Source organism: Alternaria triticimaculans (assembly GCF_023758025.1).
Source record: "Alternaria triticimaculans strain BMP 0046 chromosome Unknown scaffold_3, whole genome shotgun sequence".
Lineage (NCBI taxonomy): Eukaryota > Fungi > Ascomycota > Dothideomycetes > Pleosporales > Pleosporaceae > Alternaria > Alternaria triticimaculans.
This window is the reverse complement of record NW_026055960.1, coordinates 545,914-566,907: the sequence shown is the minus strand read 5'-3', so window position 1 is coordinate 566,907 and position 20,994 is coordinate 545,914. Positions and strand designations below refer to the sequence as shown.

At 53.2% G+C, this 20,994-nt stretch overlaps 6 protein-coding genes across 6 annotated transcripts; 3 read left to right on the top strand and 3 right to left on the bottom strand.

Moving 5' to 3' along the window:
* Nucleotides 1-505: 505 nt before the first annotated feature.
* On the top strand, nt 506-3,195 carry J4E78_002857 (uncharacterized protein; the record flags this gene model as incomplete). The annotated part of the gene is made up of 3 exons (XM_049363502.1): nt 506-1,521; nt 1,573-2,470; nt 2,524-3,195. 3 exons carry the CDS (start codon nt 506-508, stop codon nt 3,193-3,195), a joined length of 2,586 nt encoding a protein of 861 aa, XP_049224167.1.
* A 429-nt stretch (nt 3,196-3,624) lies between these two features.
* Nucleotides 3,625-4,660, bottom strand: J4E78_002856 (uncharacterized protein; the record flags this gene model as incomplete). Its single annotated transcript, XM_049363501.1, has 2 exons — nt 3,625-4,458; nt 4,652-4,660. 2 exons carry the CDS (start codon nt 4,658-4,660, stop codon nt 3,625-3,627), a joined length of 843 nt encoding a protein of 280 aa, XP_049224166.1.
* Nucleotides 4,661-5,543: 883 nt separating this feature from the next.
* J4E78_002855 (uncharacterized protein) lies at nt 5,544-6,707 on the bottom strand (the record flags this gene model as incomplete). The annotated part of the gene is made up of 1 exon (XM_049363500.1): nt 5,544-6,707. One exon carries the CDS (start codon nt 6,705-6,707, stop codon nt 5,544-5,546), a length of 1,164 nt encoding a protein of 387 aa, XP_049224165.1.
* Nucleotides 6,708-7,277: 570 nt separating this feature from the next.
* On the bottom strand, nt 7,278-8,146 carry J4E78_002854 (uncharacterized protein; the record flags this gene model as incomplete). Its single annotated transcript, XM_049363499.1, has 3 exons — nt 7,278-7,867; nt 7,956-8,019; nt 8,069-8,146. 3 exons carry the CDS (start codon nt 8,144-8,146, stop codon nt 7,278-7,280), a joined length of 732 nt encoding a protein of 243 aa, XP_049224164.1.
* Nucleotides 8,147-11,057: 2,911 nt separating this feature from the next.
* On the top strand, nt 11,058-12,589 carry J4E78_002853 (uncharacterized protein; the record flags this gene model as incomplete). The annotated part of the gene is made up of 3 exons (XM_049363498.1): nt 11,058-11,072; nt 11,134-11,696; nt 11,827-12,589. The coding sequence occupies 3 exons, from the start codon at nt 11,058-11,060 to the stop codon at nt 12,587-12,589; spliced, it is 1,341 nt and encodes a 446-aa protein (XP_049224163.1).
* A 4,242-nt stretch (nt 12,590-16,831) lies between these two features.
* On the top strand, nt 16,832-20,020 carry J4E78_002852 (uncharacterized protein; the record flags this gene model as incomplete). The annotated part of the gene is made up of 3 exons (XM_049363497.1): nt 16,832-17,131; nt 17,181-17,514; nt 18,309-20,020. 3 exons carry the CDS (start codon nt 16,832-16,834, stop codon nt 20,018-20,020), a joined length of 2,346 nt encoding a protein of 781 aa, XP_049224162.1.
* Nucleotides 20,021-20,994: the final 974 nt, after the last annotated feature.

The following is a 20,994-nucleotide window of genomic DNA, read 5'->3' as shown; positions in this document are numbered from 1 at the left end:
GACACGTCAAACTCACATGGCCCAACGATATAGTGATGCAATACAACCACAGATCCACGGCCTGAGGCGTCAAACCCCGTGCTCGGGACAGGGTCATCAGAAACGCAAATCCATCTGGAGCTACTTGGAGTAGAAGTAGACGGGAACTAGTAAGGCTCCGTTGCGATTCAGTGGCGTGGAAACTTTCCAGATCTAGCCCTCGCTCTAAACGTCACTGTCAACCGCATTTGTGGCACATCATTCAACATGCCTCCAACACGTGCATGCCGCCCTCCATGATGATCGACGCCGGGTTGTACCCACACCTACCATGTGGATCGGTAATAGCACATAGGAGGAGATTTCATAGTCGGATCGCCCGATGTGGCTGTCCGACTACCCGACTAGAGGTTCGACATCGTACAAGGTCTGGAGATGGCTCCCGAGTATTAATGGGGTACCCCCGTCCGTTATTTCACAGACACAACTACCCCGGGACCTTCATCTTGGTCATCATTAATACAACATGACCTCTCCATCCGGTCTTCCTTCCGGCCTTCCTTCCGATACTCCTGCAGAACATCAATTGGCAGACATGACTTACGCACACGGACGAAAGTCCAGTGAGATCGTACAGGATGTCACTGTCCCTGCGCATCTACTTCGGGCCACTGGCAACCTTGGATCCAAACGCGACAAGACGTATACCTCACATGGAACATGGGAGCCTCAAGCAGAGAACCCTTTCCTCGATCCCAACGGCATAGGAAGCATACGTCGTCGACCAACTCAGGACTCAGGCTTACACCGAAATGGCACCCAACGCTCTACCAATCTCGAACGCACAGAGACGCAGGGCGAACGCAGGAGGAGTAATCGATTCTCTTGGTTCAGTAACACTGGTCCCAAAAGAATGTCGCAGCAAAGCGGGGTACTACCATCACCAACAGAGGAAAACATCAGACCCTTCAGGACCCTTTCTTACATCCCCGGGTCAACGGACGTTCTAGCTCTCAGTCCTCGAGGCAGTCGTGCACCATCGCCCAACTCTCTCAACAGGACTACGACTGCGTCGTCAAAGTGGTCGAATGAGGACCCTTTCGCGACCAGGCCCAACTCGATCAAAGACAATCCTTTCGCAACACAGAACAACTCTTACCGGAATTCAACAGCCTCCTTGCCTCAGGAACCTGAAGCTGCACACCAGGGTGGTCGGCCCCGGAAAGGGACTCTAGAGTCCGTTGTTGATGCCATGGTCCCCAACGCTCTCCAGCGGAAGATGACCAATGCATCTTACTTCAAGAGGAGTGAGATGTTTGGTACTTACGAAAAGGCGAAGCAAAAAGGACAAGAGATTCAGCGAAAGAAGTGGGTGCAGTACACCTTCGAGTACGCCATCTACCTCTTCCTGATACTCTTCGTCTACTTTGTTCTTATCGGAATTCCGCTCTGGAAGGGTGCTGTGTGGTGGCTCTACTGGGTCGTGGCCACAAAGTTTGTCATCGCTGGTGGTTTCGGTATCGTGCTTGGAATAGCGCTATTGTGAGTTGACACAGTTGCATCGCTACCTCTTCTTTGACTAATATACCCTAGCTACGCATTCGCTCCTCTGCTCATCCTCTTCGAGAAGGACCCGCCCCCTGCCGACTACACCACAGAGACCAAGATCCAGTCCAATGTTTCCGACACCTGCCTTATGATCCCTTGCTACAAGTCTGCTGGACTCATTGCCAACACACTCGAGGCCGCTTTGAAGATCTTCCCTCCATCGCATATCTTTGTCATCGCCAACGGTAACAGCCCTACACCTCTCGACAACACGGAAGAAGTGTGCCGCCCATACGGCGTGAACCACATCTGGTCGCCCATCGGATCAAAGATTGTCGCTCAGTTCGTCGGTTGCTACGCTGCGAAGGCTTTCAAGAACGTATTGCTCATCGACGACGACTGCGCACTGCCCGATAACTTCCCGGTTGTTACTGAACGTCTAGTTGGCAAGGTCCAGTGCATTGGCTACACCATCAAATCCGTCGGACCAAATGGGTCAAAGGGCAACCTTTGCCAACAAGCCCAGGATCTCGAATACAAGCTCAGTGGTATCCAGCGCGAGTTTGCTGGTAAGATTGGTTCTGCCACCTTCCCCCACGGTGCCATCTCCCTTTGGGACCGCGAACTCCTCGTCAAGACTTTCCACGAACACCCCGGTTTCAGTGTCTCTGAAGATTGGTTCTTCGGTCACGTTGCCCGCAAACTCGGATGTCGCATCAAGATGTGCTCGCAGGTATTTGTCGAAACCGAAACACCTACCGCTGTCTTCATCTCTGGCGGTGGCTCTCGTGGTGGTTTCGGCGAGATGACCATCTTCTCGCAACGCTTCAAGCGATGGAACTTCTTCTTCGTCAACGGAATGTACTACAACATGGCCTATATCTTTGGTAGCTGGAAGCTCGGCTGGTGGGAGATTGGCGCAAAGATCTTCGTCTTCCAAGAGGTTAGTCACTCACAACTCATTTCTCACTCATCAAATTCTAACAGTCTCACCAGGTCTACGAAACTCTGCTCTACCTCCTCACACCCTTCATCCTACCAATCTCGTTCTACGTCCGCCCCTCGTTCTGCGGTTATCTCCTCGCCGCCACCGTCGTCATGTACCTCATCAACAGCGTCCTCTTCAACGAAGTCCATCTCCGCCGCAAGGGCGAGCGCGTTGGCTGGGTGCTCATGTACGTGTACTACCTACCGTACAAGATGGTCTTGACTGTCATCAACGTCGCCAGCTGCTACTGGTCACTCTACAAGTACGCCCGCTACTTCGCCAAGCGTCATCCCAAGGTCATCGAAGACGAAAAGGCTGTCGAGGTCGTCATCCGCCTTGAGGAAGAACAAGCCAGCCCAGAATGTGGTCTCGGTCGACGCATGACGGTGCGCACCATCGGTACACGTGGCAGCATAGACGAAGGCGACGACCACGACGACGGTGTTTCACCAATGGATCGCGTCGAGACGGGTGGTGGTGCTTACGCCATCGTCACAGAGCCCGAGCACGCCCACTCCCCTGGCCTGCAACCACCTCACCACGTCAGCACAACGCGCCCCAGCAGCCCTCTGCTACGAAGTGAGGGTGTTGTCGCTCGTGACTACTTCGCCATGCAACAAACAACGCCTCCCGCAGATACAAATGTCGACGTGGAGAAGCAAAACCATCAGTGGATCTGAGTACGAGTCCAAAAAGTTTACAGCGCAAAGACGCTTTTAAGTTCTAATGTTTTTACACTTCTTGTGTTTATACTTTTTTCCTTTGTCATGGGTCGGTCGGCGTTCAATCATGAGTACATGGGCGGCATTCTGTTATATACCTTTGCATACTTTTCATAATTTCGTCTACGGTCGATGATTACATCCCGATTCAATACATCACGATTCAATATTCAACTTTGTGGTACTACTTTTTGAGTGAAATGTCTGCCTGAACGCTACAAAGACATGTTGCCGATAGCTACTCTGCAACCCAAATTGGAGTGGGTAAGCAATATGTGGCTTCTCAAATCCAGCACATACGACAACCAGTCTCTAATCTGTCGTTTGGTCATTCATCGCCTTTACCACATGTACGTCTCTTTGATTTCTCCGCAATTTTGATCACACTCAAGCACCAGCATTCGCATCACCCGCGTCATCTACCGCCCTTTCCTTCCCACCACCACCACCCCGTCCACCACCTCTTCCTCCTCCCCTACCCCCCCTTCCACCCTTCTTCCCCCTCTGCCCGTCCCCAACCTCCTTCTCCCACGCCTCAACATCCACAACCACACCCTCAGGCAACCTCCCCCCACTCATCAACACCCCACCATCCTTCTTCCTACTCTCAACCCTTTTGAAGAACTCATACGAAAGCAATCCTTGCTCATTACCCTCCGTAAGTATAACCCCGTTCTCCGAGAGGAAAAACTTGATACCAGCAGCAAGCGCAGCGTTGATGTCAATGTAGATGAGAATCGTAGAGTTTGTGCGCATGCCTGAGATGACGGGTGCGGCTTCCTTTTCCTCCGTGGTGGAGTCGTCGAGGGCTTTGAAGCCAGCGGGGAGACCGGATGCAAAGTGCATGTGGTTGCGTCCCATGCGTCGCATACCACCGCCTTTGAGGATGAGGTTCCAGGCCTTCTCGTTGGTGCCGTGGACGACTGTTTCGGGGACATTGCCGGCTTCCTGGGTGATGGGGGTGAGCAGGCCGTCGGAGTCGACTTTGATGGAGTGACCTTGGTTGGCGCGGATGAGGTAGTCGGCTGGGTTATCGGATTCTGGTATACTTTCAAGTGCATCTGGTGCAGGTTGCTCTTGTGGTGGTGCTGCGCTGTCGGATGAATCCTGGTCGAGTGAGGATGCTAGGATCATGGAGTAGCGCTGTTTGTCGTTGTTGGCGACGATGTCGCGGAGTTCAGGGAATGTGACTTTTAAGCCCTTGAGAGTTTTGGTGTTGAGCTGGGGATTGTCAGTCTCCCGGATGATGCTACTGCTTACTTTGTTTCTATATAAGCAAACATGAAAGTCTTCAGATACCCACGTCTTCTGGTTGAACGTGTATCTGACTTCCCGGAACATAAAATGATGAACAAACTTACCGCCTCCTGCACATTGACATACCCGCCCTTTCCCAACTTCAAGCCCTCTTGACCAGCACCATGTCGCAATAACCAACTAACTTTTCTTGACACCTGCACATCTCTCGATTGATTCGCTGGGTTGCGACTTCCGCCACCTCGACCACCTCTTGCCATCGCTTTGAAAGATCTTGCGATGAGTCGTGAAATGTTTGCGGAGGGTTTAGATCAGAGTACTATTATAAGATAGCAGAACTCCGATTCTTTCCTAGTCGAGATGGATGATGCGTAATGAGTCAGATTGATGGCCTTGGGGAGAGATGGAGTTGGTAGGCGCAGGCAGGCGCAAAAGGTTAGTGCGGGTCGACTTTTGTGTGGCGACCCCGCCAATGATTGGATGCGCTACACGTTCGATAATAGGAACGCGACTGCCTCGTGAAGATGCCCGCCAAAAGATTTCAGACAGCGTTTCCCCTCAAAAGTCATGTCTGATCGCGCCATGTCGGTGTTCAGGTGTCTTGCGTATAGCTTGTAGTATTTACTGCGGCAGCTCGACACCTCCCAACCACAGAGGACACCCCGTTAGATCTACACAAACCATTCACTTTCAAACAGCTTTCAGGAGACATAATCTTATGGATGATTTTAAATGCAGCTCAGAGTGTACACAAGGGTTCGTCGTAATTCTCGTGCTAATGGATGCCTTCCAAACAACTGCATACTGGGAAGATGTCCAGTCTGACAACGACAATGGTTTAAATAATCCGAGGAGTTTAACAACTGGGATTGAAACGACGACCATGAAAATATATGGATGACAATCGTACCGACCAGATCTTCATCTATACATGCCCAAAGTCCCCGAAGTCTCTCCTGCAGGAAAGCACCACTCTTCCGTCGACTGTACACCCAGAGCTGCTGTGCGAGGCATCTAAGTTCCTTCCTCTTTCGCACGACACCAACTGATCATGTCATCAGCTGCGCCCGTCTGTACATAGGCGACGTTATTGTCAAACCCCAAATAGTGTCGAGTTTCCGATGATTGTCTGCCAATGAACCTGTTGCGGGTACCAAGTCTACCACCTCTTCCGTAGCGAATGCCCCATCGCCACCCACAAGAATCTCTCCAATCCGTCTCAGCTCATCTTTGAGAAGCCGCATACATCTCTGAAAGGTGCTATCCAACTCGCTCTCGGTATAGACTAGAGGTTTCCTGCACTTCGTAACCACTTCAAAAGTGACCTTCTGCAAGTTCTTTGGTAGTCGTTCGAGGAAAGTGAGATCCGAGCGGAATTTCCAGGCAGATTGGTCTACTTTCTCATATAATCCCGTGAGTTTCGAGCGAAATGCGTACTTAGAGGAGTCGCATTGTTGCCATCCATGGAAATCGTACACGCTCAGACTGAGTATCTGCAGTACTGGCGGGAAGGTCGTCAGGTGGTATATAAATTGCTTGGTACATACTTCTTGCTGTGGGTGTAGGCAGATGACAGAGTACTTATCCTCCTCCAGAGGTTTTCCCACCCCTTCCGGATGGCAATTGATTCCAGTATTGATCCGTACAATTCTCGCTTTGTCGAGACGAAACAGGCCTAGGGGCTTTGCAGAGGGATATATTGGCGTAAAGAAGAAGTTATTTTGCCAAAAGATGGCTTCTCTGTGGAATTGGTGGACACACTCTTGGAGCATTTGTTTGTTGAGCATCATCCACCCCGGAAGACCCTTGCCGCTGTGCCATTTGGCGTCTTTGAATTGTGCCCAGTCCGAGGGAAGACCGTCCGCATGGAAGGAATCATCGAAAGTCGTCCAACGGACGGACTCGTCTCCATTTTGGGTATACTGAGCCATGACAGAGGTGTTGTAGTGGCGAAAGCGGATTATGGTCCCCGCAAGAGTGTAATGAAGAATTCGTTCTCTGATGTCTAGCGGCAGGGCGAAGAAAGGCGAGTCGCCGGTGCTTTCGCTTTGAGAGGTTCGCGCGCTCTTACGCGTACCGCTGCGCGTGCTCCTGCGCGTTGAGGTATCTGCATCATGAACGCCCGAGAAGAGTTTCTCAACCCATTTCGCGGGTTTGGCCTTCTTTTCTAATACCTCCGGCAGTACGAGACGTTTATGATGAGCTGGTGCCATGGCTGGTATCGTAAGATAGGTGGTTGAGTGCAAATGAGCGCGTCGTGTGTGCAAGTGGGGCATATTAGAGCCCCTGGCAGGGATGGTTGTTGGCGCGCCAACCTGAGTGAAGGGGTAGCTCTTGGCGCGTCTTTTAGGGAAGCAACGACGAACATGGCGGCAACGGACACGACTTTGTGAGGGAAATCAGGCTGGGGTATACATCGTCTTGCATACTACTTGTTCATCGAAATACAATACCATGTATGCGGCAACGCGAAATTTTATAGCCGTTTGACTACTTCCGGTGTTTGAACTACACTCTGCAACAGAGCTTCCCAAGCAGGAACACTATGTTAAAGGTCATTGTAGGTGTAGTCTAGCTGCCTGGAATAGAGAGCCCAGTCGCACGTCTCACGCAGTATATACGCCATCATATTGACGGCAATATAAAGTATATCATTCCATCCAACGCCTAATGTTGATAATCCGGCGTTGAACACATCAATTGTGCTCGCAAGTCTTCGTAGCTATCGAGCTCCTCCGTGAGCATTAGCAAATCCACACGACACCACACCCGCATGCACCTCTTCAGCATGCGCAACCCTCCTTAGGACCCTCCGTCCGTGCGCTGCCTAGGTTCACCCGCGCATCCTCTTGCCTGTTCAAGTTTGTCTGTCCACCCACACCACGAGGTCCCTTCAAGCTCGTCTCTGGGATAGCATTTGCGATGGCAGTGAAGACCTCGGCAACGTTATGCCCCGTCTTTGCACTCGTCTCGAAGAACAGCAAGCTCTCCTCGTCTGCGTATGCCTTTGCAGTCTTGCTAGGTACTCTCCTCGAGTCGGCTCCATCCTCTGTTGGCTCGTCCTCGCCCTCAGCTGCGGGGGCGTCATCTGCATCTTCTGGGTTCTCTTCGTCGGCGGCGGTCGCCAGATCAAACTTGTTTCCTACGAGCGCGATGACGATGCCTGGGGAGGCTTGGCGGTGCAGTTCGGCGACCCAGTGCTGGGCTTTTGTGAGGGAAGAGGGCTTTGTGATGTCGTAGACGACGAGGGCGGCTTGGGCGTTGCGGTAGTACATGGGCGCGAGCGAGGCGAAGCGTTCTTGGCCGGCGGTATCCCAGATCTCAAACTTGATGGTTCGGGTTGGTAGGTTGCATTTCTGCGTCAAGAATGCAGCTGTCAAATGGTACGTTAGTCATAGTTTGGCAGTATGGGGATGCGGGTGGTTGTTGAGCAATATCTCCGCATGTGGCTGTGTACGTACCTCCGATAGTAGGCTCTTTGTTCTCTTGGAAGTCGTTGTTGACGAAGCGCATAACGAGAGATGACTTGAGAAACGTCAGTTTAGAGTCGCGACGAAGCCTTCCTACTCCGTACCTTTCCAACGGCTGCTTCTCCTAGCAGCACGAGCTTGACGCTGCTGCTAGGCTTCGGTTGCGCGGAAGCGTCCGCCATCGTGAAGTCGTGATAGGGCTGTGATGCGGTCTTTGCGGAGGGTTAAGCGGCGACTGAGGTTCTAAAGACCCGGAGAGTGATGGACAGCGGTTGTTTGCGTCGTGATGAGGCGATAGCGGTTGCGATGCTGCAGGCAGATGCTTTGGAGATCGCCGAGAGCAGTGACGAATTCGTGCACGTGACTGACTTACTAAGATCGGAAAGCACTTGGCGTGCGAATGCATTCCAACACAACTACTTCAATTTGGCATATCGATACTGTTTCTATCCAGCACCCGTAGACAGAGCTCATGATGAGAGTCATGATTCCTAAGCCTTCTACGCTGGTGACTGGAGCAACTGCATCACATCAACTGCTCGATAAGACCCATCTTGACTGCGGATACATTACCTCCAAAGCTCTTGCCATGTCGACCTGGCAAGAGTGCAATAAGGCTTGTTGAAAGTACAATTTGAGGCACAGCCAGAAACTATGCGATGTGGAAATGAACGTCGCTCTTAGCTGCTTTACCAGCCCCTACAAAGCATCGTTGAGATGGCCTCTGCTTCTTGTTGGCGACTGCGTGTAAGAAGACACTAGATGCATACATACATGGCGGTCTGTTACACCGTCTCCACATGAAAACATACAGCAATGTCCGTTTTCACAACCGTTTACCGCTGGAGAAGTATCTAGATTCATTCCGCGGACATCCGCAAAGCCGACAAGGCCCGCATCAAACATGTCTCGGTATAAAGAATCACGAATGCACACACGTCACTGTGTGTGCATCTGGCCAGCCCACGATGCATGCCGAGGATATGCCACCGATGCAGGAACTTAACTTTTTTTGTATCAAGTAATGACTGACGTCACATTGCTGACGTGAAACTTAGCTGGCACAGATCCGCACAGCCCACTCTCACCGTGACCGTGGGCGAGTTCCGTCCCAAACCAAGTAACTTTTGGACTAAATCTTGACACGTGCGACCAACAAGCTCAATCCTGGTTGATGCGGAGGTTTTGTCCGCGGTGGACCTGACTCCTCACTTGGGCCGTCAAGACACCGGAATCTGTTACTCGACGCAGTTATGTGCAACATGCAATTATTATACCATAGTACAGTGATGTGAGGATATGCAGGTTGTGGTGTCGTCGACCCCTCAGCTAAGGCGCGCAATCTCGCAACGAAGCTATTCCAAGGCCGTGGGACTCCCGAATCGGCAGGCGCGAATTGCACCCCTCTAGCACCTGCATGGGCATAGACACCACCGGAACGTCTTACACATGCCCAGTGTACCCAATTCCAAAGCTGCGGACCGCTCAGTTTGATGCCAGACGGCTGCTCTACCGTAGGTGGTTATTGGTGGTGAGAGGCTACACCGACAAGTGGATACTACGCGTGTATGGCATTCTGCTGCCCGGACTCCGACGACAACGAACAATGCCATTGCCAGTGAGTATCCGTCACTGTGGCACTCTCTGCATCCCTGCGACAGGCCACGATCTGGACCCGTTGATCTTAGCCGATCGCAGCGGTGGTAGGACGACAGGTGGTCCAGCTATGAGCGCAGGAGCGAGCGGTTTTATTGTACGGCTGGCAGGCTGTCATGTGTCTTTGACTGTGTGGTGCAGGTGCCGCACCACTCAACACCCAGCGACCCCACAGCAGCGAGCAAGACGACAGGGTGGTGGCTTGCGCGATAATGTGCAGCACAGACGCCGTGTGCGCGACCGATCGCGATGACGCCAAGCCTGGTCTGCTATCCGAGCGGTTTGCGAGTGGGTGCCCAGGTGAGTGGAGTCAGATAAGTCTTTTGCCATCAGTCGCCATGATGCAAACTGCCCATTGTCTGTAATGAGGAAAAGAGAGGGTCGCGCAAACACCTGTTGGCAGGCGATGATCTCTTGTGTAGCGCGCGCAGCCCGACACAGCAGCGATCGGCTCGCCTTAGCCACTGCACTCCAGACAAGCGCTCGGTTCCCCGTGTCCTTGATCCGCCCGAACCGGACTGGCCCAAGCGGCCATGGGCAAAGTAGCTCGAGATCGGCGTTCCCTATTGCGGGACCAGGTGTCTTGACATGAAATCACGCTCGAATCAGGGCCGCGGGGACGCACACAGTATGGCGCACTAACGAGGGGCCTCGAGAACCTGCGTTGCGCCAGGAACACGCACAAAGGGTTCCTGGATTTGTGCATGGGGATGCGCAGGAGAGGCAACAGAGGCAGCCAGAGTCAGAGGTGTCTGGAGCAGCAACATGGGTGAAACATGCAATCAGAGGGCGAGGGCGATGGTGCGCTCCCTGCCCGCCACGGCCCCGTGCGGTCTTTAATAGGAGCGGCAGCATGGGCGGCCTCGTTTGTCGCTTCAGCCACGGCATTGCCGCGTACCTTTTGAGGAGGAGGCGGCCGGGGTCTCGCTATCAGTCACGTTGGTCGGGCGTGGGCTGTGAGCGTCCGGCTGACCCCAGATGCCGCGTGCCATGTTTGCGACCAAATAATAAAAAGTTCCTGGCCGCTGCCACCGCTGCACCCATCTCACCCACTTCCTTAACCTTGATTATTACCGCTGCCGGGTCTGAAACGGGGATATTTGGCCGCATTTCTGAGGCTGCGAATCGAGACTCTCTGTTGGACACAGTAACTCCATATCAGAAGCTCGGGCATCACCCCACTTGTCGAATAGCATTCCGGGACCTGTCCACACGCTTTATTTTTGAAATCAGCGCCTCTCCAGCTAGCAGACGCCTCTCGCACACATCTTGGATTATTATTTCTACCGCCCACGCCTGCGCTGCCCTGCATTGTCTCTCAGCTGCATCTCGCTCTATTACCTCCGACACCTCGGAGGCTGTGCAACTACTCCGCTGCCCTGCTGACGAAGCGGACAACAAAGCAAACACCCGGCCGGCGACTTTTTTACTGCAAGCATGACTGTCCACAAGGTACCTATACACACGCTGCCAATTGACCGCCCCGAGTTGCGCTGACCGTGCCGCCTGCCAGGAGCCCATCAACGTCCGACCCGCCAGCCAGCAACGGCACTCGTCGAGCACCATGGCCGGCTCGCTCCCCAAGAACCGCCCGCACTCGCACTCGATATCCGCCGCCAACCTCAACCCGGCGCATCGCGTCACACGCCGGAAGAGCATGAGCCAGACGCCTGCCAGCAACGTCGCGGCCATTGCGGCGGCGGCCAAGGGCATGTCAGGGGCGCCGCTCGAGGGAGGCAGCAGCAATGGCCTGCGCCGCTCGTCCAAGCCGACGTCGCAGTTCCGGGGCCCCAACATGGCCCTCCACTCCACAATGGCGTCGAGCATGCCCGGCAATGGCGCGCAGTTTGGGCCCAGCAGTTATGGCGCCGCGGCGGCTAAAAGCGAGGCTCTCACCGACGGACCGACACTCGCAACCATGTTGGAGCAGGACAAGGCCAACTCCAAGTCGCGGAACCGTCGCGCGAGCGAGGGCTCTCGCCTGTCCAAGGGCGACGGCAAGCGAAGTGGTAGCGATCTGAGATGTGAAAAATGTGGGAAAGGCTACAAGCACAGCAGCTGTCTGACCAAGCACCTGTTAGTAACCCTTGGCCGACTATGGCCCTCCCACATACTTTCACGACTCATGACGAATGCCCTTTCCTCTCTCGCACGCACACATAGACTGCCATGCCTCTTGATAGTTCCGCGTTGACTTTTCTTCTAGTTGGGAGCACACGCCTGAATGGCAGTACACATCTAAGCTGCTCATCTCCAAGCACCAGCAGGTCCAGCTGCTCGAGGCCGCCTCGGTCCTCGTCGCCATGAACAAGGAGAGCGACGGCGAGACCAGCGACCGCTCGTCCCCGCCCGCCTCGGGTTCGTCTGACCTGCGTGAGGAGTTGAGCTCCACTGAAACTACCCCGCCCCCGCAACTCGACGACCATGCCGTAGGATCCTACCCTCACTCGCACTTTGGCACCCGCTCCCTCAAGCGCTACTCGGCCAACAGCTCCGCTTACAGCCAGTCGTACCAGTCCACCGTCTTTTCCGACAACGGTAATGGCCACCACTATCGCCAGTGGAGCAACGTGTCTGACCGCCCCACTACGTCAGGCACCTCGGTTGCTGGCTCCTACCATGACGATGCCAATGACCATGCTGACCTCGCTGCCGCCGTCGGCCTGCTGAGCTGCTCGTACGGCACCCCCAAGACGGGACCCGTTGCGCTCCCGCCGGACGTGCCACCCGTGCCCCCGCTACCAGCAAAGTATTTTGACCTGAATGCCCGTACCCTGTCAGGTAGCACCACCGTCACCGCGCAGCAGTCGAGTATGCGCAACAGCTACCGCTACCACAGCGAGAGCAAGGACGTCGACATGGACGACGACCACTTCGCCGACGAAGAGGACTACCGTTACTCCAACTCGCGCAGCCGCGGCCGCATCGACGAGGACGACGACGAGATCTTCGGACGGATGGAGGAGTAGGAGCCTTCTGCGCTCGACACGCCCTTACGACGTCCCGACATCTCTTGCCATGTTTCTTTCCATCGCCTCCATTTCCCACCGTACTTCCGGCCCTGTACCACAAACCAAATACCAGCCATTTAGCAATCTATCTCCGCGAAGGAAAAAGACGCAGCCTGCACACCGAGGAGAGGGCCGTCACAACCCCGACGACGCCCTTGAGGTTAAAGTACAGGTCAATCATCCGAACCTGCCGTCTTTTGCTCACCTTTGCGTCGAGAGCCTAGCACCTGCAACAAATATCCCGGAGTTTTTTCTCTTTTCCTTGTCTTTTTTTTTCTTGCTAAATCTTCATCTCTTCACCAAGAAACTTCAGCCTATTTTGACATAAACCCATATAACTTTACAAATACTTTCAATGACGACGGGAGGACCATGATGGCCACGCTGGATAGCGTGGCCTGGATGGAAGGAGAGGAGAGGCGAGGGGTCTTTCCAATGTGTGTATGGTCCAGCCATCTTCTTGTATATTCGGCTGTGGAGGGAACCTTTTTTTTTCGAAACGAACCTTGAGGATGAGAGGAATCAAGATTGAAATGCCAAATAAAAGATCTCAGTCGAAAGGGAAGAGTGCCCAACGTGCGAGTGTATTTGCTTTGAGTGAGGAAATCGAAGTGCTCCCGAGCAGGACCCCGTTCGTATAAGAAAGCCCAAAGCTGACGAGAGACGAAGAAATTGACAACACAGAGACGGGAAAGAGAGGCGGGGGCAACCGGTCCTTTTTCACAACCCAACCCAACGTTGGGTCGCCGAGATAAAGCGCTGAGACGGAGCTGCGAGCTGACTGGAAAAGCGGCCAAGACCGTTGAGGTTGGGGGGGAAATCGTGCTTTACCTTCCTCAGTTGATAGCTTAGTTTGGCACACCATGATCCGGGGCGCCGGGTGAGCGTTAGTACCCAAACACTGGGCTAGCTTCGTTATTTGCTGGAGATCCGACTGGATGGCTGGATGGGATGGTTGCTTTCGGGCTGGAAGGTAAGTAAGAGGGAGAGGCGTTAGAGTTCGTGGTGATGGGTGTTTGTTACGTCGACGGGATATCATCGTGATGTTTGTATGTTGGCTGTCAATGGTTGGATGGTTGGGTCGAGTGGACGGGTAGGATACCCCGCTATGCTATGCCATGCCATGCTACCCCACGGGATAACAACAACATCACGTCAAGAGCTGATCGTGATCGTGACACCTTGGCAAAGAACCAAGGAAAAACTCAGATGACAGCATGTTGATATCGTTCCTCGGACCAGTCCTTATACACATCAAAATTAGCTGACGTACACCTCCAACAATCCACCTCCCCTTCCGTCCCCCGTCCCGCAACACACGTCTAATCAGGTGTGGATCGACGACGATCCCCAATCCTACGTTGTAAGCGAGACCCATCAGCGTTGGATATGCTGAGTGAGGCGGGTCGACAGCATCGCCAACTTCCTGTCTAGGGAACGTGAGTGCGTTTCAAGTTGCGTGGTTGTGGAGATGAGGATCTTCGATCTGTGATGGGGCGCGTGAGGACTTTGTTGATTGGTGGGGGGATAAGGCTGGAAGTGGGGTATCGTGTATCGTGATGAGGGAAGGATGCGAGGACGCGTGGTTTGTTGTGGGTTTAGCTTGGTGTTGGTGGGTGGTGTGGGTGGAGGGGTGGGTTTGGTTGGTATCGTGATGTTTGTTTGGCGTGTGAGGTGCGAGGTCCACGGGTTGGTTTGGGAAGGTATGACGACAGATGATCTGCGGCTTTGGGCGGATGGGGAATGGAGGGGTATAATGAAGCATAGAAGATGAATTGTTTATAGAGCGATGCTGCTATGCGTACACGAATGTCAGCATGAGTACTTCCATGTACGATAGTCCGCCTGCCGGTCGTTGTTGTTATTGTCGAATGCCATCCTGTCTTAGTGTATCGCGTTTGTTTATCGATGAGAACGAGGATCGGAAATATCGAAGCTGCAATAGGTTAACATTGAACTTCTTCAAGGAACAACAAGCAGTTGTTGTATATCAGAGCAAGGCTGTAGGAACTGAAACACCTGACGCGCATGAAGCTGCATGAGAGGCAGGAAGAGGCCATCCCAGAGCACTAGCAGAGCTATAGCGTAGGTATTCATTGCCCAAGAGTGTGCGTGTAGGTATGTGTGGGGTTTCTCGAGGGGAGGGAAGATGTATTGCGGGTGATAGGTGATGGATATCGTCCAGTCGGAATTCGAAACTAATGATATGGTTAGCAGTGTCTGCACAGTCAAAGGTATGTAAGTATCGGACGATGGACGAGTCGAACTATAGAAAGGAGAAGACTATGCTCGATAGACCAAAGCCGAGGGGCAGGAAGACAGCTTACCACGCACAGCTTTGGATGAACAGACGCAAGAGAACAGGCTGGGTATATAGTCGAGGGATGGTTGTGTGAAGGGTTGGAGTGTCACTCAGCTTTGCGGTCGCCATGCGACATCGTGCAGTGTCGCTCCACGTCCATATCATGCAAAGACCTGCGCCTGGCGATTCTCTGGCCATCTCGAAGTTCTTCCTAGTCTCTTTTGTATCGCTTGAAGCTGCGCAGTGGTGGGTTCGTCGGGCGAGGATCGTGGTAGACAGGATGGCATTCCTGCGGCAGTCGTGGGGGCAAAGAGCTTCACTTACGAGGTATGCTGTACGTAGCTTACCAGAAGATGCAGACGTCAACTGGAAAATTCGTTATACCTCACCTCACGCTAGCACGGCCATGTGGCACGATAATTCGTGAGGAAGGTGGGGGAGTTTGAGATGGGAAGGCGCGGCCGTCTACATGACCCAGCACAACTACAATACCGCTACACTACCACCCTCGTCTTCCCATTGATTGTCGTCGTTGTCCATCTTTGCGGTCGGTGGGTGTATGTATTTGAGAAAATGAAGTGGGGGAAGTGAAGGCGGGTGAGTTGCGGATATAGGTAGGTTGGTGGAATGTGATATAGGGTATGCCAACTCCTAGAGATGCACACAGGTTTTCGATATGTTAAGCTGATCGCGCTGGTTTAGCTACGGTAGACACGTTAGCAGAGTAGTACAGACGTGAAGGAGATACTCACCTCAGCCAGAACAGACGTAAGGATCTCGTAAGGTAGGCGCAGAATATGACACTGCGAGTCGTCTGGTAGTAGTCTCATTGCTACTCGTGTTGATGGCTTGTATTATAGCGTAAATTAGGGTGGCTCGGGTTGAGAGGAAGAATCACGCAAGAGGATGTAAGAGAGAAGTTTGCGCGAGTACAGCCATGGTGCCTTCCGTAAACGCGTCGTCACGCGATGACGCGCGCCTTCGTCTTCGCTGTGCGAGCTTTGCCCGAAGCCTTTTGCGGAAAAGGAAACGACGCTTCCGTTGAAGACTGAACAGGTTTGCCGCCTACATCAATGTAGAAACATGCGAAGTGGGTGATCCAACGTCAGGGAAAGACTGTACGTAGCATCGCAGACAAGTCTCGCTAGACCGAGGCCATGAAGATACCCATAAATACACGATCTTGCATTGAAGATGGTGGGTACTTGTGAAATCTTCAGGTTTGATGGGTCACTGGGCATCGTGCCTTCTGGATTTGATGTATCGATACAAGTCAAGCCACGTAATGAGAGACTCATACGAAGAGTCGAACATAGCAGATGATAAAGGGAACAGGCAGCCGATGGCTGAGAGCTAGAGAACTATACCTGTCTTGGCATTCCAAAGATCGACAGATCTCTTGATCTCAGCACGAAGTGAGGTAGCTGAATTGCCCATCTAGGGTAAACCTGGCTTCTGGGCTTGTCTGAGCTTGCGCCGTGGCACAAATCATTGTGTAACCTTCTGGAAGTAAAGTGAGGTCCGTGCTAAGTTGTCCGTTGCAGCATGTCCCCCATATTTCTTGTAGACGTGCTCCTGCAGCATGCGCATGCATGTTGAGTACCCAGCGACAAGCAGCGGGTGTCGTTCGATTTCATCTTAGACATGTGAAATCGGTCTCTGACGGAGTGATGTTCATACCTGGGTCTAATTGGGATACATGCAAACATAGAACCCAAGACAATGGCTTTGTTGTTGTAGAGATGAAAATAGATGTGGCCTCGGGCATGGCGTCACTCACGACCCTGCAGATCCGCACGGTTGCATGTTGCGGCTCTCCGGCGCTGACAACATCGCAACCCAACACATGCCAGACAATTCGATGCCCTCCGACGAGCGCTGACCCACCCTTTGCTCCAATGCACCCGGCCGTCTCCATACTTGCCGATAATGTCGTCAAATACCACCACCTGCTCGCCCCGCTGCTCTACACCGTCCTCGCGGCTGTCGCAAACGTACACACACCGGTCCAGCATTCGCTGCTCATAACGACGATATCCTGGCTGATAGTATGGGTGCCGACTGTCTTCTGGGTGGGCATATATTCAAACAGCGACAGCGCCAAGAGGAAGACGAGCTGGCTGGCTGGCGCGCTGCTTGGTCTGTCTGTGATATGCGACCGCGCGGCATGCGATAAGCAGGGCATCTGGGCGACCAAGGTACTTTCAGACGGGACAGAGAATAACATACGACCTAACAATGCCCTAGGCCCTTATTCCCTTCTTCACCGTCCTGTTCTCCGAGAACCAATTGGTCGCAAAACACCTCGCCCTACCCACCTGGACCGTTCTCGATGGCCCTGCAGCCGAGACCAAGACCTCCCCGGAGCGACAGCCTCATACCGAACCATATGGGATACTAGCAGTTCTCGTTGTCTCTGCGAGCGCTGTTCTAGGCGTCTACGCAGTTCCTACCACGGTCGCGCTTGGTGTCAGCAGTGCCATCTTCGCGGCTACTGGCCTCGTCCTGTTTGAGTCTACCATACAAGCCGCGACAGAAGAGGGCGAGGGCGGCAAGCGAGGACTTGGGTCTGCGAACGGGAGTACGTTGCGGCGCGCCTCAGTGAGTGGTGCCTCGAGGCCGCAGCGACTGGCTGCGCTCAGAGACGTCGCAGTGGCCATTGCAGTTGTATGCGGGATCGCGTCTATCCTTACCGAGTCGTCCTTGACCGCAAGCACGATATCCTGGGAACCTGTATACAGAGAGTATGACCGGGAGTGGAGGGATGTGCACAATTTCCGCATCCTGCAGCGCTTCTTGTGGATGTTGCCGGTTCACACCACTGTAAATGTTCTTGTTTTCGTTCTGGTACGTACGTTTTTCCAGATTACTGTTGAACTGCCTAATTACGCTGTCTTATTACCAAACGCGGGTCTGGCGTCCTGCCGCGTCGTACCCGTCGCCATGGCTTTCACCCCAGCTTTTGCTTTCAGGTTCCAAGACCAGAGACGTAGCTTTCACTCTCAACGCACTGTCACAATATCAAGCTAATCAGCCGATAGATCTCTCAATATGGCGCTGTAAATACTTCTCTGTTGGCCATATTCTCTCACCTTGCTGCGAAACTACACTTCGCCCCGACCTTTTCCACCGTTTTGTTTACCCTCATTTACGACGGGGCGGCACTTGTACACTTTTTTGAGTCGTCCGGATCTCCCATTATCATGGATTCGCGGCGCTCTAAGCGACTGCGTCGCTTTATCTTCATCGTTATGGCTCTTGCAGTGGGGTCTTTACTTTTCGGACGTTTCACTGGACCACAAACGTATCGACACATCACGCATGGTGTTCCTACCGACATACCACTTTTCCCGCCTGGAATACCACTTTCTCCAGTGTCGGTGGATATGACCAAGGGTCATCCGGCTGCGCAATTGATTGACGCAGCAGAGGCAGACTTCCAAGGCACTCTTAACCGACAATCCAAGTCTCTCGCTGATGCGGTTCGAGAGTACCGACGCAGGAACGGGATCTTGCCACCTCCGCACTTCGACAAATGGTACGAGTTTGCGACGCGCAACGGTGTTGTGATGATAGACGAATACGACACGATCAATGAGATGCTGCTACCCTTCTGGGCGCTCAAACCATCGACGATTCGGTCGCGCATTGCGAATGCGTTAGGTCATGAAGATAGCTCAATGCTTGCAATTGCGATACGCCATGGCGCCGTAGAGAACTACCAAGGCGGCGATGAATGGCAACAACAGGCTACCATTGGCATGATGAAGCAGTTCGTCCAGTATCTGCCCGATATGGATCTGGGCTTCAACTTGCATGACGAACCGCGAGTCGTCGTGCCTGACAATCTATTGTCGTCGATGGTGGCAAAGGCGAGGGACGAAATTCTACCGCGCACTGCAAAGAACACTGCACCTCGCAATGCCTTCTCCGCTCGTCCAGACGACTTGAGTGATGGTACACGATTTGCTGAAGTTAGCACGACCAAGTTCAATCGCTTTGCGCATCAGCAGACATGGACGCATTCGCGGCTATCGTGTTCTCCTGGCACTCAGGCCCAAACCTTCGAAGACTACGCTGCCGACAACTTCACAGCCTATGCGGCCAGCGACCTCGGATTCATCTATAACACGACCGCCTTCTCCGATATCTGCAACTCACCCTCATTCTCGTCGACATTCGGATTTTTCGAGCGCCCCAACGCCTTCAGCATCATTCATGAGCTGACACCCGTCTTCTCGCAGTCGAAGATTTCCAGCTTCCAGGACATCCTATACCCCAGTCCATGGTACTGGATGGGCAAAGTGGGCTACGACGAGACACACGACACGCCCTGGGAGAACAAAACCAACAGCCTCTACTGGCGCGGCTCCACGACAGGAGGTTTCAGTCGCAACGGCGGCTGGCGACGTCAACACCGCCAGCACGTCGTCCAACGCCTCAACGCCCCCGATACCGCCAAAGTCCTCGAACCCGTCTCCAACCCCACCTCAACCTACGCCGTAACCTCGATCGAGCGTAAAGCCCTCAAAGACCTCATCGACGTCCACTTCTCGCACATCGGCCAATGCGACCCCGGCGACTGCGACGCCCAAAACGAATTCTTCGACGTGACCGAACGCGTCGACGGCCAAGACGCATGGTACTACAAGCACCTCCTCGACATGGACGGCAACGCCTTCTCCGGCCGCTTCTACAGCTTCCTCAAGTCCCGCAGTCTGACCTACAAAATGGCGCTATTCCGCGAATGGCACGCAGAGTGGCTACGACCATGGGTGCATTATATCCCTCTCTCCCTGCGCGGCGACGAACATCTCGATCTTGTACGGTGGTTTAGCGGTACACAGGTCTTTGACGATGATGGCGATGGCGTTGTGGAGAGGGTTAAGGCGGATGGGACGAAGAAGGGCGGGAATGGCGCGAGTGAAGGCGAGAAGAAGGCGCGGCTTATTGCGAAGAGGAGTTCTGAGTGGCATGATAGGGTGTTGAGGAATGTGGATTTTGAGGTTTGGTTCTTTAGGTTGCTGTTGGAGTATGGGCGCGTGGTGGATGATAAGAGAGAGGAGATTGGGTTTGCGGGGCCGTAGATGGGGGGATGAAGGAGAAAATTAGGGTTGGATAGATGGAGTTGGAATACATTGCTGTTTTGTTTGACATGTTCTGAGGATTGTGCATATGATGGTCGATACGTTTTTTTGATGTGTACGCACGACTGGTGGACGCTGTGACTTCGTTACGCGAATGCGTTTCTGTTGATGTCAAACCATGCAACGTTATTGTCTGACTTATCAAATGCCAGATATGAAGAAAGATCACAAGGCCAACTTACTGTTAGTTAATTTACAAGAAAAAGATATAGCTGCTGAAGCGCGGCCCGATACTGTGCGGATATTGTTATCATCGGGAATACCGTAGTCTGTATCTAGAGCGAGACAGCAAGAGGAACAGAACTAGATCCAGTGCGCTAGATAGCGGCGTAGACGCATACCAATTGTCCGGCGAGCTTGCTGGACTATGAACCGCAGATCCAGATGCTGATAGCGGGCTATGAGCCCATGCAGCCTAGGTCTAGCTGTTGTGAGGTCATCTATGCCTCTGATGAGGATTTGAACTTATAATGTCACGGGATTAGTATGTATATTGCGGATGCATTTAGCATCTTTTTACCTTAGTGCCAGCAGGCTGGCGACTCAGAAAGGCATCCATGCATAAATGCCCATTTGTGAGCAGTAGCCCCTGCGGGCGCAGACGTTACATGTCTTATCGACGACTGGTTTTTCCACATGGAAGGACCCTACTGTACCTCCCGAACGACATTTGCGTCGCGCAGCAGCATCATCATCATCCAGCGGAGTCCCCAAAACTAACCCCTCCGGCTAGAACTTGGTCAACTTTAAGATGAGAGACCCTGTCTCACGCGAGACTACTTACTAGTATTGCGATTCTCTTTCCAGGTCCAACGGAAAATTTTCACACGAGACTGTGTGTTTTTGTGATTCAGTCAACTCGACTGACTCTCCCACCGGATACAAGGAAAAACCTGAACAGGTTAGCAGCCTAC